Below are 18,657 nucleotides of genomic sequence, written 5' to 3' on the forward strand. Positions count from 1 at the left end.
TAGTCTAGCTTGGTCATTTAGTCTAGCTTGGTCATTTAGTCTAGCTTGGTCATTTAGTCTAGTTTGGTCATTTAGTCTAGTTTGGTAATTTAGTCTAGTTTGGTAATTTAGTCTATCTTGGTAATTTAGTCTAGCTTGGTAATTTAGTCTAGCTTGGTAATTTAGTCTAGTTGCCAGCTATCTAAACTTGTAGTAACCAGTGGGTCTCCCATTGCTTTTGTTAGTTCTTCTCACTCAGATATCATTTACAAAAACTGCAAACATTTCTCTGCTCCATGGCTAAATGTTATGAACTACAGGAAATAAACTCTAAAACCTCAATGTCTTCTATCTGATGTCAAGAGGTGGGGCCGCTAAAACTTTTGCTCGCAAGCCCAACAAAATATTGCTTAGGGCCACCAACATTCTAGCTCTGACTGTGTGTGTGGCTATGGATGTGGATACGCATACCCACGAGCCACTGCGGCCCGTCAGGTTGCCCATCTCTGGTCTATACTCCATAGCAGGGTCCCACAATCCCCTGGGGGATTTTATTTGATCCCCACAGTTTGTCTTTGCTTATTTGAACTGTTCTTACCATCATATGGACTTGTTTTTTTTACCAAATAGGGATATTTTCTGTAGACCTCGTCACAAAACAACGGATTGGCTCAAACACATTAAGAAGGAAAGAAATTCCACAAATGAACTTTTAACAAGGCACACCTGTTAATTGAAATGCATTCCAGGTGATTACCTCATGAAGCTGGTTGAGAGAATGCCAAGAGTGTACAAAGTTGTTATCAATATAAAATATATTTTGTTTTGTTGAACACTTTTTGGGTTACTACGTAATTCCATATGTGTTATTTCATAGTTTTGATGTCTTCACTATTATTCTACAATGTAGAAAATAGTCAACATAAAGAAAAAACCCTTGGATGAGTAGGTCAAATTGTAATGATTGTCCTCTTCTTCTGACGAGGAGTAAGAGATGTCGGACCAATGTGCAGCGTGGTAAGTGTCCATTTTAATATGTAAAACTGAACACTACAAAAATACAAAATGACAACGTGAATGAACAAACGAAAATCAAAACAGTCCCGTATGGTACAGACACAGGAAACATATCACCCACAACTCAAAAGTGAAACCAGGCTACCTAAGTATGGTTCTCAATCAGGGACAACGAATGACAGCTGCCTCTGATTGAGAACCATACCAGGCCAAACACAGAATTCCCAAAACATAGAAAAAGGAACATAGACAACCCACCCAACTCATGCTCTGACCATACTAAAACAAAGACATAACAAAATAACTAAGGTCAGAACGTGACACAAATCAAATTGTATTTGTGCATAAATACAAAACCTTACAGTGAAATGCTTACTTACAAGCCCTTAACCAACAATGCAGTTAAGAAAAATACCTAAATAATAATACAAAAATAAGAAATAAAAAGTAAACATTTTGGCTGATTTCTTTTGATTTTCCCATGATGTCAAGCAAAGAGGCACAGAGTTTGAAGCTAGGCCTTGAAATACATCCACAGGTACACCTCCAATTGACTCAAATTATGTCAATTAGCTTATCAGACGCTTCTAAAGCCATGACATCATTTTCTGGAATTTTCCAAGCTGTTTAAAGGCACAGTCAACTTAGTGTATGTAAACTTCTGACCCACTGGAATTGTGATACAGTGAATTATAAGTGAAATAATCTGTCTGTAAACAATTAGAAAAATGACTTGTGTCATGCACAAAGTAGATGTCCTAACAGACTTGTCAAAACTATAGTTTCTTAACAAGAAATTTGTGGAGTGGTTGAAAAACAAGTTTTAATGACTCCAACCTAAGTGTATGTAAACTTCCGACTTCAACTGTATATACAGGGGACACCTGTACAGTGTCAATGGGCACCGGTTAGTCGAGGTAATTGAGGTATGTCCAAACTTTTGTCTGGTACTGTATATATATATATAAACTCAGCAAAAAAAGAAAGGTCCCTTTTTCAGGACCCTGTCTTTCAAAGATAATTCATAAAAATCTAAATTTTACAGATCTTCATTGTAAAGGGTATAAACACTGTTCCCATGCTTGTTCAATGAACCATAAACAATTAATGAACATGCACCTGTGGAATGGTCGTTAAGACGCTAACAGCTTACAGATGGTAGGCAATTAAGGTCACAGTTATGAAAACTTAGGACACTAAATAGGCATTTCTACTGACTCTGAAAAACACAAAAAAAAAGATGCCCAGGGTCCCTGCTCATCTGCATGAACGTGCCTTAGGCATACAGGACAATTGCAATGTCCGTACTGTGAGATGCCTAAGACAGCGCTACAGGGAGTACGGATGAACAGCTGATCATCCTCGCATTGGCAGACCACGTGTAACAACACCTGCACAGGATCGGTACATCCGAACATCACACCTGCGGGACAGGTATAGGATGGCAACAACAACTGCCCGAGTTACACCAGGAATGCACAATCCCTCCATCAGTGTTCAGACTGTAGGCTGAGAGAGGCTGGACTGGGGGCTTGTAGGCCTGTTGTCTGGTGAGGACCTGCCTTACATCAGCGACAACAACGTTGCCTATGGGCACCAACCCACCATCGCTGGACCAGACAGGACTGGCAAAAACTGCTCTTCACTGACGAGTCGCGGTTTTGTCTCACCAGGGGTGATGGTCGGATTCGTGTTTATCGTAAAAGGAATGAGCGTTCCACCGAGGCCTGTACTCTGGAGCGGGATCGATTTGGAGGTGGAGGGTCCGTCATGGTCTGGGGCGGTGTGTCACAGCATCATCGGACTGAGCTTGTTATCATTGCAGGCAATCTCAATGCTGTGCGTTACAGGGAAGACATCCTCCTCCCTCATGTGGTACCCTTCCTGCTCATCCTGACATGACCTTCCAGCATGACAATGCCAGAAGCCATACTGCTCGTTCTGCGCGTGATTTCCTGCAAGACAGGAATGTCAGTGTTCTGCCATGGCCAGCGAGAGCCCGGATCTCAATCCCATTGAGCACGTCTGGGACCTGTTGCCTCGGAGGGTGAGGGCTAGGGCCATTTCCCCCCAGAAATGTCCAGGAACTTGCAGGCGCCTTGGTGGAAGAGTGGAGTAACATCTCACAGCAATAACTGGCAAATCTGGTGCAGTCCATGAGGAGGAGATGCACTGCAGTACTTAATGCAGCTGGTGGCCTCCCTCGATACTGACTGTTACTTTTTTTTGCAAACTGGCTCTAACCAGAATAGAAAGAGCAGTGGGAGGCCCGGTGCACAACTGAGCAAGAGGGGAGTAGAGTGTCTAGAGTAGAGCTGCCAGTCCTCAACTGGCAGCTTCATTAAATAGTCCCCGCAAAACACCAGTCTCATCTTCAACAGTGAAGAAGCGACTCTGGGATGCTGGCCTTCTAGGCAGAGTTCATCTATCCAGTGTCTGTATTCTTTTGCCCATCTTAATCTTTTCTTTTTATTGGCCAGTTTGAGATATGGCTTTTTCTTTTAGATTCGTTGTTGGACATATGACTGTAAGAGAACCAGGAAATCAGCTCAATGGGGTTTTAATTTCATAAGGAAATATGTTCCCAAGTATACCCACTCATAAATAGAATGGCAAACGTGATCATATCCCAATGTAATTCATGTTTGAAATTATTCTATTTATTTCAAATACTATATCTGTTTGGGATTCTTGCGGTCAATTTGCAGTCTACAAATTATTTGCAACTATGTTCTGGCCCCACCTCTGATTGGTTTAGATAATGTCAGGGTATCTGCTCTATAGGGTTTCTGATTGGTTTAGATAATGTCAGGGTACCTGCTCTATAGGGTTTCTGATTGGTTTAGATAATGCCAGGGTACCTGCTCTATAGGGTTTCTGATTGGTTTAGACAATGTCAGGGTACCTGCTCTATAGGGTTTCTGATTGGTTTAGATAATGTGAGGAGACAGGTGGCAAGGACCGTGTTGAAACTGCATTCCCTAGCATGGATACAGACTGTTGACACAGGCTGTAATAGTAGTGTCAACCCTCCGTACAAAACAAGATGACATGACACCATTTGTACGGTATTGACACTACCGGATCTTAAGCACTGTGTCAGTGGTAATGTTCAATCTAACTGTAGTATTCCCTCTCCTACTCTCTTCCTGCTCTACTCTCTTCCTGTCATACTCTCTTCCTGCTCTACTCTCTTCCTGTTCTACTCTCTTCCTGTCATACTCTCTTCCTGTCCTACTCTCTTCTTGTCCTGCTCTCTTTCTGTCCTGCTCTCTTCCTGTCCTACTCTCTTCCTCCTCTACTCTCTTCCTGTCATACTCTCTTCCTGCTCAACTCTCTTCCTGTCATACTCTCTTCCTGCTCTACTCTCTTCCTGTCCTACTCTCTTCCTGCTCTACTCTCTTCCTGTCCTACTCTCTTCCTGTCCTACTCTCTTCCTGTCCTACTCTCTTCCTGTCCTACTCTCTTCCTGCTCTACTCTCTTCCTGTCCTACTCTCTTCCTGTCCTACTCTCTTCCTCCTCTACTCTCTTCCTCCTCTACTCTCTTCTTGTCCTGCTCTCTTCCTGTCCTGCTCTCTTCCTGTCCTACTCTCTTCCTGCTCTACTCTCTTCCTGTCCTACTCTCTTCCTGTCATACTCTCTTCCTGTCATACTATCTTCCTGTCCTACTCTCTTCCTGTCCTACTCTCTTCCTGTCCTACTCTCTTCCTGCTCTACTCTCTTCCTGTCCTACTCTCTTCCTGTCCTACTCTCTTCCTCCTCTACTCTCTTCCTGCTCTACTCTCTTCTTGTCCTGCTCTCTTCCTCCTCTACTCTCTTCTTGTCCTGCTCTCTTCCTGTCCTACTCTCTTCTTGTCCTGCTCTCTTCCTGTCCTGCTCTCTTCCTGTCCTGCTCTCTTCCTCTCCTACTCTCTTCCTATCCTACTCTCTTCCTCTTCTACTCTCTTCCTGTCCTACTTAAGATGTGAGCAGCATGAACCTGGACGACTACAACATCCACGTCATCGCCGGCGTGCTCAAACAATGGCTCCGTGACCTGCCCAACCCTCTGATGACCTTTGAACTGTACGAGGAGTTCCTCCGGGCAATGGGTAAGAGCTGGGGTCATAAGTATGCACCTTGTTATTCTGTTACAATGTTACTATGTAGTAATGGCTAAATGTGGCTTATAGATGTGGTTTATAGATCAAGGTGTATATATATATACAGTACCAGTCAAAAGTTTGGACAAACCTACTCATTGAAGTTTATTTTTTTTTTAAATTTTTTACTACTTTCTACATTGTAGAATAATAGTGAAGACATCAAAACTATGAAATAACACATATGGAATCATATAGTAACTCAAAAAAGTGTTAAACAAATCCAAATATATTTTATATTTGAGATTCATCAAAGTAGCCACCCTTTGCCTTGATGACAGCTTTTGTACACTCTTGGCATTCTCTCAACCAGCTTCATGAGGTAGTCACCTGGAATGCATTTCAATTAACAGGTGTGCTTTGTTAAAAGTTAATTTGTGGAATTTCTTTCCTTCTTAATGCGTTTGAGCCAGTCAGTTGTGTTGTGACAAGGTAGGGGGGTGGTATACAGAAGACAGCCCTATTTGGTAAAAGACCAAGTCCATATTATGGCAAGAACAGCTCAAATAAGCAAAGCGAAACGACAGTCCATTATTACTTTGAGACATGAAGGTCAATCAATGCAGAAAATTTCAAGAACTCTGAAAGTTTCTTCAAGTGCAGTCGCAAAAACCATCAATAACTATGATGAAACTGGCTCTCATGAGGACCGCCACAGGAAAGGAAGACCCAGAGTTACCTCTGCTGCAGAGGATACGGTTATTAGAGTTAACTGCACCTTAGATTGCAGCTCAAATAAATACTTCACAGAGTTCAAGTAACAGACACATCTCAACATCAACTGTTCAGAGAAGACTATGGGAATCAGGCCTTCGTGGTCAAATTGCTGCACAGGAACTACTACTAAAGGACACCAATAAGAAGAAGAGACTTGCTTGGGCCAAGAAACACGAGCAATGTAAATTAGACTGGTGGAAATCTGTCCCTGGGTCTTATAAGTCCAAATTTGAGATTTTGGGTTACAACCGCTGTGTCTTTGTGAGACGCAGAGTATGTGAACGGATGATCTCCGCATGTGTGGTTCCCACCATGAAGCATGGAGGTGGTGGTGTGGGGGTGCTTTGTTGGTGACACTGTCAGTGATTTATTTAGAATTCAAGGCACATTTAACCAGCATGGCTACCACAGCATTCTGTAGCGAAACGCCTTCCCATCTGGTTTGCTCTTAGTGGGAATATAATTTGTAATCAACAGGACAGTGACCCAAAACACACCTCCAGGCTGTGTAAGGGCTACTTGACCAAGGAGAGTGACGGAGTGCTCCATCAGATGACCTGGCCTCCACAATCACCCGACCTCAACCCATTTGAGATGGTTTGGGATGAGTTGGACTGCAGAGTGAATGAAAAGCAGCCAACAAGTGCTCAGCATATGTGGGAACTCCTTCAAGACTGTTGGAAAAGCATTCCTTATGAAGCTGGTTGAGAGAATGCCAAGAGTGTGCAAAGCTGTCATAAAGGCAAAGGGTGGCTACTTTGAAGAAACTAAGATGTAAAATATATTTTGATTTGTTTAACATTTTTTGGGTTACTACATGATTCCATGTGTGTTTTTTCATAGTTTTGATGTCTTCACTATTATTCTACAATGTAGAAAATAGCAAAAACAAATAAAAACCCTTGAATGAGGAGGTGTGTCCAAACTTTTGACTAGTAGTCTGTACTGTCCCTACTCATTTGTGATTGTGGAGGCCTAGTCATCTGATGCATCACTCCATTTCGCCACATCCGCAATAAAATCTGCTAAATATGTGTATGTGACCAATCAAATTTGAATTGATTTGTTCAGACCTCTTAACTTTTTCGTTACAGCCTTATTCTACCATGTATTAAATAAATATAAATTGCTCTTCAATCTACACACAATACCCCAAAAGGACAAAGCGAAAACAGTTTTTATTTTTATTTTAGCAAATGTATTAAAAACAATACTTTCCAAATGCGCTGTATAAATCTATATATATAATATATTATAAAGATATAATGTCTGTGTCCCCATAGGAGTGAAGCAGGAAATAAAAGCAGGAAGTAAAAGCAGGAAGTAATTGTATTTCTTTGGGGGGGGGGGGGTCCCCCATGCAGGCCAGCCAGACCAGAAGGAGGTAATCCGAGGGGTGTACTCTGTGATCGACCTGCTCAGCAGAACCCACCTGAGTACCCTGGAGCGCCTCATCTTCCACCTGGTCAGGTGAGTGGGTCTCATAGGAAACAGGTTGTCCTCTCACTGGCTGCGTCCCAATTCTCCACCCTTCTCCCAAAGTGTGCATAAACTCCCTCCAGTCAATGATACACCAATGATTCTAAATGGCGGGAAGTGTGGGAGAGTGGAGGGAAGTTGGCATCCACTGCATACCAGTTTTGACATTGAAGAAACTATTTGACAGTTTTCTACAGTTTTTTTGCGACCCCCTCTGACGTGTGTGTGTTTGTGTGTGTGTGTGTGGTCCTCCAGGATCGCCCTTCAGGAAGACACCAACCGTATGTCGGCCAATGCCCTAGCCATCGTGTTCGCCCCCTGCATCCTCCGCTGCCCCGACACCATCGACCCCCTGCAGAGTGTCCAGGACATCGGCAAGACCACCGCGTAAGACTCCCTCATGGTGCTTCTCACACAGGGCTCGTCGTTCCTGGTTCTGGAAGGCAGAACTCCAGGACCAGAGTCATAGTAAACAACCTCTATCTGTCTCTCTCTCTGTCTCTCTATTGCGACAGCTGTGGACACAGCCAACTTCTCTGCTGTGGTTGTTGTTGCTATCAGTGTTAAGGTCAAGGTTATTTCTTGCCCCTACAGATCTGATCGATGCCGCTCTGCTCTACCACTGAGCCTGGATACAGGGACTGTTCCTCAAACTCAACATTAATGGCCTTACAGTAGAGTGGGCTATCCCCGAAGTTGAGTCCCTCAGGTTAGGTTACTTTATACCAGCCACTCGGGTCCCCGATATCTGGTCCCCGATAGGCTAATTAACCAGATGCAAAACAAAATCCTAAATTAATCCAGTCTCTTTCAGAAACCTAGAGTAAAACGTCATAGTCTTTGATGACATGGGGTTTCAGAACAATAAAGCAGTTTTTTTTATTTTTATATCAGAAACAGGCATAAAATAATCACATCAATCAATCAATATCACCAATCAATGATAGGCAACCATCGACAGTACATTGAATTGATAGACACCTTCAGTGCCCTCTACTAAACCCTTATTGCTATGCCAATAAAATATTTTTTGGGGGGTCTATTACAGTTTTATTTTCCATATTTAATAACAAACGATCCATCTGCAACTCTATCAACAGTTTTATTTTCCATATTTAATAACAAACGATCCATCTGCAACTCTATCAACAGTTTTATTTTCCATATTTAATAACAAACGATCCATCTGCAACTCTATCAACAGTTTTATTTTCCATATTTAATAACAAACGATCCATCTGCAACTCTATCAACAGTTTTATTTTCCATATTTAATAACAAACGATCCATCTGCAACTCTATCAACAGTTTTATTTTCCATATTTAATAACAAACGATCCATCTGCAACTCTATCAACAGTTTTATTTTCCATATTTAATAACAAACGATCCATCTGCAACTCTATCAACAGTTTTATTTTCCATATTTAATAAACGATCCATCTGCAACTCTATCAACAGTTGTATTTACATATTTAATAACAAACGGTATGCAAATTGGAGTGGGTCTAGGGTTTCCGGGAGGTTGCTGTTGATGTGAGCCATGACCAGCCTTTCAAAGCACTTCATGGTTACCGACATGACTGCTACGGGGCAGTAGTCATTTAGGCAGGTTACCATCGCTTCCTTGGGCACTGGGACTATGGTGGTCTACTTGAAACATGTAGGTATTACAGACTCAGTCAGGGAGATGTTGAAAATGTCAGTGAAGACACTTGCCAGTTGGTCTACACATGCTATTAGTACACGTCCTGGTAATCCGTCTGCCCCTGCGTCCTTGTGAATGTTGACCTGTTTAAAGGTCTTGCTCACATCGGCTACGGAGAGCATGATCACACAGTCGTCCGGAACAGATGGTGCTCTCATGCATGCGTCAGTGTTGCTTGCCTTGAAGGGAGCGTAAAAGGCATTTAGCTTGTCTGGTAGGCTCGTGTCACTGGGCAGCTCGCGGCTCGGTTTCCCTTTGTATCTGTAATAGTTTTCAGGCCCTGCCACATCCAACGAGCGTCAGAGCTGGTGTAGCAGGATTCAGTCTTAATCCTGTATTGACGCTTTGCCTGTTTGATGGTTCATCTGAGGGCGTAGCGGGATTTCTTATAAGCGTCCGGATTTGTGTCCCGCTCCTCGAAAGTGGCAGCTCTAGCATTTAGCTCGATGAGGATGTTGCCTGTAATCCATAGCTTCTGGTTGGGATATGTACGTACGGTCACTGTGGGAACGACGTCGTCGATGCACTTATTGATGAAGCCGGTGACTGAGGTGGTATACTCCTCAATGACATTGGATGAATACCAGAACATATTCCAGTCTGTGCCAGCAAAACATTCCTGTAGCGTAGCATCCGCGTCATCTGACCACTTCCGTATTAAGCAAATCACTGGTGCTTCCTGCTTTAGTTTGCTTGTAAGCAGGAATCAGGAGGATAGAGTTATGGTCAGATTTGCCAAATCGAGGGTGCATGCGTCTCTGTGTGTGGAGTAAATGTGATCTAGAGTTTTTTTTCCCTCTGGTTGCACATGTGACGTGCTGGTAGAAATGAGGTGAAATGGATTTAAGTTTGCCTGCATTAAAGTCCCCGGCCACTAGGAGCGCCACTTCTGTGTGAGCATTTTCTAGTTTGCTTATGGCCTTATACATCTCGTTGAGTGCGGACTTAGTGTCAGCATTGGTTTGTGGTGGTAAATAGACGGCTACGAATAATATAGATGAGAACTCTCTTGGTAGATTGTGTGGTGTTATGAGGTACTCTACCTCAGGAGAGCAATACCTCGAGACTTCTTTAATATCAATGAGGTATTCTTAAGGATTCCTCCTAGATGTTTACTTTAACTGCATATAATAAAAATGTAAATATAAGTATAATAAGGAAAGTCAAAAAATTATTGTAAGTTAAAAAGCTACAGCAAAAAATCTTGTTCCAGCAGTTGACGGGTTCTTCCCCTTTTATACCCTCGATCTTCCTTTCTCATTGTGGTTTACACCATCTCCGATGACGCATTCAGTGGTTAACACCCTGTTAGACAGGATGTTCTCTTTCGCAGTATGCCCGCCTTGACAGGATGCCTAATCCTGGCCGCTCTGACCACGGAATTTCCTATGCAAGCTAGCACAATTTAGTACATTCCATTATCAATAACTTTTAAAACATTGCCATTTACTACTTGGCTCTATTATAATGCTACTCCAACCCAACGTATTAACTCCCATTACATCTTAAACCTTCACCAACTTAAACGTTCACCAACTTAAACCTTCACCATCTTAAACGTTCACCAACTTAAACGTTCACCAACTTAAACTTTCACCAACTTAAACCTTCACCAACTTAAACCTTCACCATCTGAAACCTTCACCATCTTAAACCTTCACCAACTTAAACGTTCACCAACTTAAACCTTTACCAACTTAATCCTTCACCAACTTAAACTTTCACCAACTTAAACCTTCACCAACTTTAACGTTCACCAACTTAAACCTTCACCAACTTAAACGTTCACCAACTTAAACCTTCACCAACTTAATCCTTCACCAACTTAAACTTTCACCAACTTAAACGTTCACCAACTTAAACCTTCACCAACTTAAACCTTCACCATCTTAAACCTTCACCATCTTAAACCTTCACCATCTTAAACCTTCACCATCTTAAACCTTCACCATCTTAAACCTTCACCAACTTAAACCTTCACCAACTTAATCCTTCACCAACTTAAACTTTCACCAATTTAAATCTTCACCAACTTAAACCTTTCATCATTTCAACATTGTAACCTTTCATTATCAACCTCCTACACGCCCTAAGGCCGTGTTCCTCCAAGCTTAACAAACATAGTCTATATGCATCAAACATTAAAGCCAACAACATTATAACATTGTTAACCATTTAACTGCATTACTTCAATCATCATTTACTATCTCCCTTGGTTTTTCCCAATGCATTGCCCAATGCTTTCACCCTTCAATATTTAACATATTTAACCTTTAATTATTCTTTTTTGTAAATTCCAGTCCAAATGTATTTATTTTTGTTCTTATTCTTCTTTTCCTTGGTCAATGTCAATTCTCTCTCAATGTTCATTCTCCTTTGTGCTGTGTGTGTGTGTGTGTGTGTGTGTGTGTGTGTGTGTGTGTGTGTGTGTGTGTGTGTGTGTGTGTGTGTGTGTGGGGGGGGGGGGGGGGGGGGGGCATACAGGATGCAAATGTGTCTCTAAAATGTCACAGAGAACTGGGCCTCAAACTACTACTCTTGATAACCCGAATAGTTGCAACTGTGTAAACAATGGAAGTGACAACGGACGTACCTCAATAGCTTTAATTCATCAGATGAGTGAGTGTTATTTCTGTTGCAGATCCCCTCTGACTGCAATCAGTTCCTATAAGACAATATCAATAATAATTTCTAAATTATAGATTGAGCAACAGAAGTCACCTTATTCACTGGTTGCTCATTCTGCCTGTCCTCCTCTAGGAGCTGACTCATTCTGCCTGTCCTCCTCTAGGAGCTGACTCATTCTGCCTGTCCTCCTCTAGGAGCTGACTCATTCTGCCTGTCCTCCTCTAGGAGCTGACTCATTCTGCCTATCCTCTTCTAGGAGCTGACTCATTCTGCCTGTCCTCCTCTAGGAGCTGACTCATTCTGCCTGTCCTCCTCTAGGAGCTGACTCATTCTGCCTGTCCTCCTCTAGGAGCTGACTCATTCTGCCTATCCTCTTCTAGGAGCTGACTCATTCTGCCTGTCCTCCTCTAGGAGCTGACTCATTCTGCCTGTCCTCCTCTAGGAGCTGACTCATTCTGCCTGTCCTCCTCTAGGAGCTGACTCATTCTGCCTGTCCTCTTCTAGGAGCTGACTCATTCTGCCTGTTCTCCTCTAGGAGTTGACTCATTCTGCCTGTCCTCCTCTAGGAGCTGACTCATTCTGCCTGTCATCCTCTAGGAGCTGACTCATTCTGCCTGTCCTCCTCTAGGAGCTGACTCATTCTGCCTGTTCTCCTCTAGGAGCTGACTCATTCTGCCTGTCATCCTCTAGGAGCTGACTCATTCTGCCTGTCCTCCTCTAGGAGCTGACTCATTCTGCCTGTCCTCTTCTAGGAGCTGACTCATTCTGCCTGTCCTCCTCTAGGAGCTGACTCATTCTGCCTGTCCTCTTCTAGGAGCTGACTCATTCTGCCTGTTCTCCTCTAGGAGTTGACTCATTCTGCCTGTTATCTTCTAGGAGCTGACTCATTCTGCCTGTCCTCCTCTAGGAGCTGACTCATTCTGCCTGTCATCCTCTAGGAGCTGACTCATTCTGCCTGTCCTCCTCTAGGAGCTGACTCATTCTGCCTGTCCTCTTCTAGGAGCTGACTCATTCTGCCTGTTCTCCTCTAGGAGCTGACTCATTCTGCCTGTCCTCTTCTAGGAGCTGACTCAATCTGCCTGTTCTCCTCTAGCTGCTGACTCATTCTGCCATGTCCTACTCTAGATGTGAGGAGCTGACTCATTCTGCCTGTCCTCCTCTAGGAGCTGACTCATTCTGCCTGTCCTCCTCTAGGAGCTGACTTATTCTGCCTGTCCTCCTCTAGGAGCTGACTCATTCTGCCTGTCCTCCTCTAGGTGTGAGGAGCTGACTCATTCTGCCTGTCCTCCTCTAGGAGCTGACTCATTCTGCCTTTCCTCCTCTAGATGTGAGGAGCTGACTCATTCTGCCTGTCATCCTCTAGGAGCTGACTCATTCTGCCTGTCCTCCTCTAGATGTGAGGAGCTGACTCAATCTGCCTGTCCTCCTCTAGGAGCTGACTCATTCTGCCTTTCCTCCTCTAGATGTGAGGAGCTGACTCATTCTGCCTGTCCTCCTCTAGATGTGAGGAGCTGACTCATTCTGCCTGTCCTCCTCTAGGAGTTGACTCATTCTGTCTGTCATCCTCTAGGAGCTGACTCATTCTGTCTGTCATCCTCAGGAGCTGACTCATTCTACCTGTCCTCCTCTAGATGTGAGGAGCTGACTCATTCTGCCTGTCCTCCTCTAGGAGTTGACTCATTCTGTCTGTCATCCTCTAGGAGCTGACTCATTCTGTCTGTCATCCTCAGGAGCTGACTCATTCTACCTGTCCTCCTCTAGATGTGAGGAGCTGACTCATTCTGCCTGTCCTCCTCTAGGAGTTGACTCATTCTGTCTGTCATCCTCTAGGAGCTGACTCATTCTGTCTGTCATCCTCAGGAGCTGACTCATTCTACCTGTCCTCCTCTAGATGTGAGGAGCTGACTCATTCTGCCTGTCCTCCTCTAGGAGTTGACTCATTCTGCCTGTTATCTTCTAGGAGCTGACTCATTCTGCCTGTCCTCCTCTAGGAGCTGACTCATTCTGCCTGTCATCCTCTAGGAGCTGACTCATTCTGCCTGTCATCCTCTAGGAGCTGACTCATTCTGCCTGTCCTCCTCTAGGAGCTGACTCATTCTGCCTGTCCTCCTCTAGGAGCTGACTCATTCTGCCTGTCATCCTCTAGGAGCTGACTCATTCTGCCTGTCCTCCTCTAGGAGCTGACTCATTCTGCCTGTCCTCCTCTAGGAGCTGACTCATTCTGCCTGTCATCCTCTAGGAGCTGACTCATTCTGCCTGTCATCCTCTAGGAGCTGACTCATTCTGCCTGTCCTCCTCTAGGAGCTGACTCATTCTGCCTGTCCTCCTCTAGGAGCTGACTTATTCTACCTGTCCTCTTCTAGGAGCTGACTCATTCTACCTGTCCTACTCTAGATGTGAGGAGCTGACTCATTCTGCCTGTCCTCCTCTAGGAGCTGACTCATTCTGCCTGTCCTCCTCTAGGAGCTGACTCATTCTACCTGTCCTCCTCTAGATGTGAGGAGCTGACTCATTCTACCTGTCTTCTTCAAGGAGCTGACTCATTCTACCTGTCCTACTCTAGATGTGAGGAGCTGACTCATTCTGCCTGTCCTCCTCTAGGAGCTGACTCATTCTGCCTGTCCTCCTCTAGGAGCTGACTCATTCTACCTGTCCTCCTCTAGATGTGAGGAGCTGACTCATTCTACCTGTCCTCCTCTAGATGTGAGGAGCTGACTCATTCTACCTGTCCTCCTCTAGATGTGAGGAGCTGACTTATTCTGCCTGTCATCCTCTAGGAGCTGACTCATTCTGCCATGTCCTCCTCTAGGAGCTGACTTATTCTACCTGTCATCCTCTAGATGTGAGGAGCTGACTCATTCTGCCTGTCCTCCTCTAGGAGCTGACTCATTCTGCCTTTCCTCCTCTAGATGTGAGGAGCTGACTCATTCTGCCTGTCATCCTCTAGGAGCTGACTCATTCTGCCTGTCCTCCTCTAGATGTGAGGAGCTGACTCAATCTGCCTGTCCTCCTCTAGGAGCTGACTCATTCTGCCTTTCCTCCTCTAGATGTGAGGAGCTGACTCATTCTGCCTGTCCTCCTCTAGATGTGAGGAGCTGACTCATTCTGCCTGTCCTCCTCTAGGAGTTGACTCATTCTGTCTGTCATCCTCTAGGAGCTGACTCATTCTGTCTGTCATCCTCAGGAGCTGACTCATTCTACCTGTCCTCCTCTAGATGTGAGGAGCTGACTCATTCTGCCTGTCCTCCTCTAGGAGTTGACTCATTCTGTCTGTCATCCTCTAGGAGCTGACTCATTCTGTCTGTCATCCTCAGGAGCTGACTCATTCTACCTGTCCTCCTCTAGATGTGAGGAGCTGACTCATTCTGCCTGTCCTCCTCTAGGAGTTGACTCATTCTGTCTGTCATCCTCTAGGAGCTGACTCATTCTGTCTGTCATCCTCAGGAGCTGACTCATTCTACCTGTCCTCCTCTAGATGTGAGGAGCTGACTCATTCTGCCTGTCCTCCTCTAGGAGTTGACTCATTCTGCCTGTTATCTTCTAGGAGCTGACTCATTCTGCCTGTCCTCCTCTAGGAGCTGACTCATTCTGCCTGTCATCCTCTAGGAGCTGACTCATTCTGCCTGTCATCCTCTAGGAGCTGACTCATTCTGCCTGTCCTCCTCTAGGAGCTGACTCATTCTGCCTGTCCTCCTCTAGGAGCTGACTCATTCTGCCTGTCATCCTCTAGGAGCTGACTCATTCTGCCTGTCCTCCTCTAGGAGCTGACTCATTCTGCCTGTCCTCCTCTAGGAGCTGACTCATTCTGCCTGTCATCCTCTAGGAGCTGACTCATTCTGCCTGTCATCCTCTAGGAGCTGACTCATTCTGCCTGTCATCCTCTAGGAGCTGACTCATTCTGCCTGTCCTCCTCTAGGAGCTGACTCATTCTGCCTGTCCTCTTCTAGGAGCTGACTCATTCTACCTGTCCTACTCTAGATGTGAGGAGCTGACTCATTCTGCCTGTCCTCCTCTAGGAGCTGACTCATTCTGCCTGTCCTCCTCTAGGAGCTGACTCATTCTACCTGTCCTCCTCTAGATGTGAGGAGCTGACTCATTCTACCTGTCTTCTTCTAGGAGCTGACTCATTCTACCTGTCCTACTCTAGATGTGAGGAGCTGACTCATTCTGCCTGTCCTCCTCTAGGAGCTGACTCATTCTGCCTGTCCTCCTCTAGGAGCTGACTCATTCTACCTGTCCTCCTCTAGATGTGAGGAGCTGACTCATTCTACCTGTCCTCCTCTAGATGTGAGGAGCTGACTCATTCTACCTGTCCTCCTCTAGATGTGAGGAGCTGACTTATTCTGCCTGTCATCCTCTAGGAGCTGACTCATTCTGCCATGTCCTCCTCTAGGAGCTGACTTATTCTACCTGTCATCCTCTAGATGTGAGGAGCTGACTTATTCTGCCTGTCATCCTCTAGGAGCTGACTCATTCTGCCTGTCATCCTCTAGGAGCTGACTTATTCTGCCTGTCCTCCTCTAAGAGCTGACTCATTCTGCCTTTCTTCCTCTAGATGTGAGGAGCTGACTCATTCTGCCTGTCCTCCTCTAGGAGCTGACTCATTCTGCCTGTCATCCTCAGGAGCTGACTCATTCTGCCTGTCATCCTCAGGAGCTGACTCATTCTGCCTTTCCTCCTCTAGGAGTTGACTCATTCTGTCTGTCATCCTCAGGAGCTGACTCATTCTGCCTGTCCTCCTCTAGGAGTAGACTCATTCTGTCTGTCATCCTCAGGAGCTGACTCATTCTGCCTGTCCTCCTCTAGGAGTTGACTCATTCTGTCTGTCATCCTCAGGAGCTGACTCATTCTGCCTGTCCTCCTCTAGATGTGAGGAGCTGACTCATTCTGCCTGTCATCCTCTAGGAGCTGACTCATTCTACCTGTCCTCCTCTAGATGTGAGGAGCTGACTCATTCTGCCTGTCCTCCACTAGGTGTGAAATGCTGACCTATTCTGCCTGTACTCCTCTAGGAGCTGACTTATTCTGCCTGTCATCCTCTAGGAGCTGACTCATTCTGCCATGTCCTCCTCTAGGTGTGTGGAGCTGACTCATTCTGCCTGTCATCCTCTAGGAGCTGACTCATTCTGCCTGTCCTCCTCTAGATGTGAGGAGCTGACTCAATCTGCCTGTCCTCCTCTAGGAGCTGACTCATTCTGCCTTTCCTCCTCTAGGTGTGAGGAGCTGACTCATTCTGCCTGTGCTCCTCCAGGTGTGAGGAGCTGACTCATTCTGCCTGTGCTCCTCCAGGTGTGAGGAGCTGACTCATTCTGCAGGTGCTCCTCTAGGTGTGAGGAGCTGACTCATTCTGCCTGTGCTCCTCTAGGTGTGAGGAGCTGACTCATTCTGCCTGTGCTCCTCTAGGTGTGTGGAGCTGATCATCGGAGAACAGATGAATAAGTACAGTGCCAGACTGAAGGACATCAACAGTCTGGAGTTTGCTGAGAACAAGGCCAAGAGCAGACTGACACACATCAGGAAGTCCATGGTAAGGCACCAGGACAACAGGGGGTTGTATTCATTAGGCATCAAATGGAAGAAAACAGACAGAAAATTGGAGGGACTTTCTGGACTTGTCCAATAAGAGGGGCTCATTTTCATTGCAAAATGTTTTAAAGCGTTTTCTGTCGCATAACCTAATGAACACGACCCAGGGGTCTCGTGTGAGGAGAAATGTAACCTTACCCTCTGACTGAGGTCATCATAGACCTCCCTCTCTGTCTTCCAGTGGTTGACTTTAAACCTTTAACCCTTAATTTTTCTCACACAATGTAATGTCCTCCAACGAAGGTTACCCCCTCTAACCCTATTCTCCCCTTACCCCACTCCAGAAACCTGTACTAATCGCTGTTAAGTTTATTGGCATAACCCGCACGACCACTCCGGTATGTATTCTTAGTATATACTCCATGTGACCACACCCAGTCCTGTTAGCCCATTTGTCTGTGGCGCTGTCAATCAACCAGTCCTGTTAGCCCATTTGTCTGTGGTGCTGTCAATCAACCAGTCCTGTTAGCCCATTTATCTGTGGTGCTGACAGTCAATTTTGCATACCCTCACAATGCCATCTCTTCTTTTTTTTTTTTTCTCTCAATCCTTCTCTCTCCCTCCTATATCTCTGTCCTCTCTCACTGTCCTTCTCTCTTTCCCCTTCCTTCTCTCTTTCCCTCCTCTCTGTCCTCTCTCAATCTCCTCTCCCACCTCTCTCTCTCCCTCCTTCTCGCTCTCTCAATCTCCTCTCTTTCTCCCTCCCCTCTCTCCCTTCTTCTCCCTCTCCCTCCTCTATGTCCCCTCTCTCTCTCTCTCTCTCTCTCTCTCTCTCCCTCTCTCTCTCTCGGTCCTTCTCGCTGTCCCTCTGTCTGTCTTCATCCTCCCTTTCTCTTTCTATTTATTTTCCACAGAACAAATATTTGTGTCATACTCAGCTTGTCACGTACAGTGCGTTCAGAAACTATTCAGTCTCCTTCCCTCTTTCCACATTTTGTTACGTTACAGCTTTATTATTCTAAAATTGATAAAATAAATGTTTTACTTAATCTTCACACAATACCCCATAATGACATCACAATACCCCATAATGACATCACAATACCCCATAATGACATCACAATACCCCACATTGAGTAAAACCTTTTTTTATTTTTTATTTTTGCACATAAAAAAAGACCATCTCTGCAGCACTCCACCAATCAGGCCTTTATGGTAGAGTGGCCAGATGGAAGCCACTCCTCAGTAAAAGGCACATGACAGCCCGCGTTGAGTTTGTCAAAAGGACTCTCAGACCATGAGAAACAATAATCTCTGGTCTGATGAAACCAAGATCGAACACTTTGTCTTGAATGCCAAGCGTCACTTCTGGAGGAAACCGGGCACCATCCCTACGGTGAAGCATGGGGGTGGCAGCATCATGCTGTGGGGATGGTTTTCAAAGGCAGGGCCTGGGAGAC

General features: G+C 45.1%; 1 protein-coding gene across 3 annotated transcripts in view; it reads left to right on the forward strand.

Annotated features, from left to right (window-relative positions):
- Nucleotides 1–18,657, forward strand: part of LOC110522717 (unconventional myosin-IXAa) — a 275,787-nt gene that overhangs the window by 224,461 nt on the left and 32,669 nt on the right. For 2 of the 3 annotated variants that reach the window (XM_036969517.1, XM_036969516.1), the window contains exons 35-39: nt 4,960–5,088; nt 7,221–7,326; nt 7,591–7,722; nt 17,075–17,198; nt 17,542–17,595. In XM_036969517.1, the coding sequence (XP_036825412.1) occupies nt 4,960–5,088; nt 7,221–7,326; nt 7,591–7,722; nt 17,075–17,198; nt 17,542–17,595 (545 nt within the window). The remainder of the gene's footprint in view (nt 1–4,959; nt 5,089–7,220; nt 7,327–7,590; nt 7,723–17,074; nt 17,199–17,541; nt 17,596–18,657) is intronic. The other variant, XM_036969518.1, reaches the window with a different exon arrangement.

Source organism: Oncorhynchus mykiss, chromosome 30, assembly GCF_013265735.2.
Source record: "Oncorhynchus mykiss isolate Arlee chromosome 30, USDA_OmykA_1.1, whole genome shotgun sequence".
Taxonomy (NCBI): Eukaryota; Metazoa; Chordata; class Actinopteri; order Salmoniformes; family Salmonidae; genus Oncorhynchus; species Oncorhynchus mykiss.